The 572-nt window shown below is 56.6% G+C and overlaps 1 protein-coding gene across 1 annotated transcript in view; it reads left to right on the top strand.

The window, feature by feature from the left end:
• Positions 1 to 6: 6 nt before the first annotated feature.
• The window catches only part of CRYAB (crystallin alpha B), a 5,174-nt gene continuing 4,608 nt past the window's right edge, over positions 7 to 572 (top strand). The window contains exon 1 of the mRNA XM_006026641.2: positions 7 to 43. Within this exon, the coding sequence (XP_006026703.1) occupies positions 11 to 43 (33 nt within the window). The 5' untranslated portion in view covers positions 7 to 10. The remainder of the gene's footprint in view (positions 44 to 572) is intronic.

Raw genomic sequence — 572 nt, 5'->3', positions numbered from 1 at the left:
CTCCCTGGGGATGCCCAGCTGGCTGGAGACGGGGTTCTCCGAGGTAACGCTTCTCTCTTGCCGCGCTTTGTGGTCTGCTGCCGGCTCTGCACCTGGGGGAGCCTGGGACGGCGGGACTCATTGCAGAGTCAGGAGCTGCTTCCAGGGAGTGATTTGGGGGGCAATGGGGAGAGGGCAAGCTGGAGGCACCAGGGCTGATCCTCCACATCAGGCAGGAGCAGCTGTGCAGACCTCTGGGTTCCAGCTGCAGTGCGTGGGGCAGGGAACAGTCATCTTATAAGATGCTAATTAATGGTAATTAAGCATTCCATTCCCTTGTGGATGTTGGCAATTAGTACTGTAGCCATGGGTTCAAGGGGCAAGCAGCAGGAAATGTGGGAGTTGCGGTCCCTTCTCCTAGCTGCTAGACCAAACTTGCTCCCAGAGGAAGGAAGGACCCCAGGAGACCTAGAGACCCTTTCAGACATGCAGCAGGTGGGAGGGTAGCGGTGCTGTGTTTGTGTGTGGACCCCTCATCCAGATGGACTTTGTAGACTAAAGGCCAAAGGAAAACCCCTTGTGCAACTCTTTCC

The sequence above is a fragment of the Alligator sinensis genome, unplaced genomic scaffold (assembly GCF_000455745.1).
Source record: "Alligator sinensis unplaced genomic scaffold, ASM45574v1 scaffold1241_1, whole genome shotgun sequence".
In the NCBI taxonomy this organism is placed as follows: domain Eukaryota; kingdom Metazoa; phylum Chordata; order Crocodylia; family Alligatoridae; genus Alligator; species Alligator sinensis.
The sequence above is the reverse complement of the archived record's forward strand: the minus strand, read 5'-3'. Positions and strand labels throughout refer to the sequence as shown.